We start from the raw sequence: 1,498 nt of genomic DNA, 5'->3' as shown, positions 1-1,498 counted from the left end.
ATATTTTAAAAGCATAATTCTTAAAAAATTAAAAGACAAATATTATTATTGTTTTTACTTTTGATATAAAAAATAATTAATAAAAAAATAGAATTAAAATATACACAAAAAATAAAGAATCGTTTCTTAATTCAAAAATGTAAAGGAATCTCTATAGGTATAATGGGTCAAGGGGTTCACATTGACTTGAACATATGTGTATGAAGATTTTGAGGGTAAAAAAAGGAAAGAAAATAATAAAAAGAAGGAAACAGCACAGAAGCCTAGATGGTGGAAAACTGGAAAAGAGATAAAATGGTGTCTGCTCCATAACAGTCATGTGGTTGATTTGGACCTACTTCAACTACTGCTCAAACGAAACTTCCCTCTATATGCTCTATGGTCCCTCAAATATAGTCAAATAGGACTTCATAGTACATTTTAAATAAATACACATTTTCTATTTACTATAATAATAAACTAATACTAAAAAACAAACGGTTAATTTCAGTCAATATTATAGTAAATTGTCAAACAAATTCAAAAAATAAAATTTTGTTAAATTTGTATTTTAGATATTTTTTTATTGAGTTTTGAATATTCTTATTTTTAAGAATTTTAGATTATTGACTATTGCATGTTATTGATGGGGCATGGTTAATTATTAATTTTATGATGACTTTTTGTTTTGAATAGGTTTCAGCTTCTAAGGTTCTACAAGAGACATGCAACTATATAAGAAACTTACACAGAGAGGTTGATGATTTAAGCGAACGTTTGTCTCAATTATTGGCCACAATTGATGCTGATAGTGCTGAAGCTGCCATCATAAGGAGCCTAATTAACCAATAAAAATTTAAATATTATTAATTATGCATGATTTTCCATACTCAAGGAGATCATATATTATATGAGTGTACCTTTAATTAACTTTAAATTTCAATTTTAGGGTGGTAATTAATTAGAGTGCAGTTTGATATGAGTTATATTATGTGTGCCTCCCCTCCTCTATATGGTAGGTGTAGTGCACTTTTATTGTATGGAAAAAAAAAAAAGGGTTTTGTAATAAGAGAATTTAAGGACTTTTGTCTCATAGTTATAATTATTATATATAGCTCTCATTTATAGATGGGCCAAAATGTATCAGCTGTTAAATTTATTAAAGTTATTTAAGTGTTTTAATTACTTTTTATTATTTCATGACTTCATATATATTATCGTGTGTGGGAGAATTGGAAGACACATATATAATATATTCCAAGTTTATCAATAATAATATTAAATCAATGGTTTTATATAATAATAATAAATATATAATAAAAGTACAAATCTAATAGAATATGCTAATTAATTAATAATGGAAGCTATAACATGAACATTATCATCGTGATGTGTTTAATTACTTAAGGTATTTTGTCGGCAAAGTTGGGTTCAAGTTTATAAAATGACATAATATTCAAAAGATCGTCCTCATCAAAGCGTTTGACGTGAAAGTGATTTGAACTAATGATGGATATAG

The 1,498-nt window shown here is 26.2% G+C and overlaps 1 protein-coding gene across 1 annotated transcript in view; it reads left to right on the top strand.

Moving 5' to 3' along the window:
* The window catches only part of LOC107621588 (transcription factor PRE6-like), a 1,832-nt gene extending 724 nt beyond the window's left edge, over positions 1-1,108 (top strand). Inside the window, exon 2 of the mRNA XM_021113801.1 lies at positions 677-1,108. Within this exon, the coding sequence (XP_020969460.1) occupies positions 677-831 (155 nt within the window). The 3' untranslated portion in view covers positions 832-1,108. The remainder of the gene's footprint in view (positions 1-676) is intronic.

Source organism: Arachis ipaensis, chromosome B10 (genome assembly GCF_000816755.2).
Source record: "Arachis ipaensis cultivar K30076 chromosome B10, Araip1.1, whole genome shotgun sequence".
Classification (NCBI taxonomy): domain Eukaryota; kingdom Viridiplantae; phylum Streptophyta; class Magnoliopsida; order Fabales; family Fabaceae; genus Arachis; species Arachis ipaensis.
Note: the sequence above shows the minus strand (reverse complement) of the source record. Positions and strands in the feature narration are given on the sequence as shown.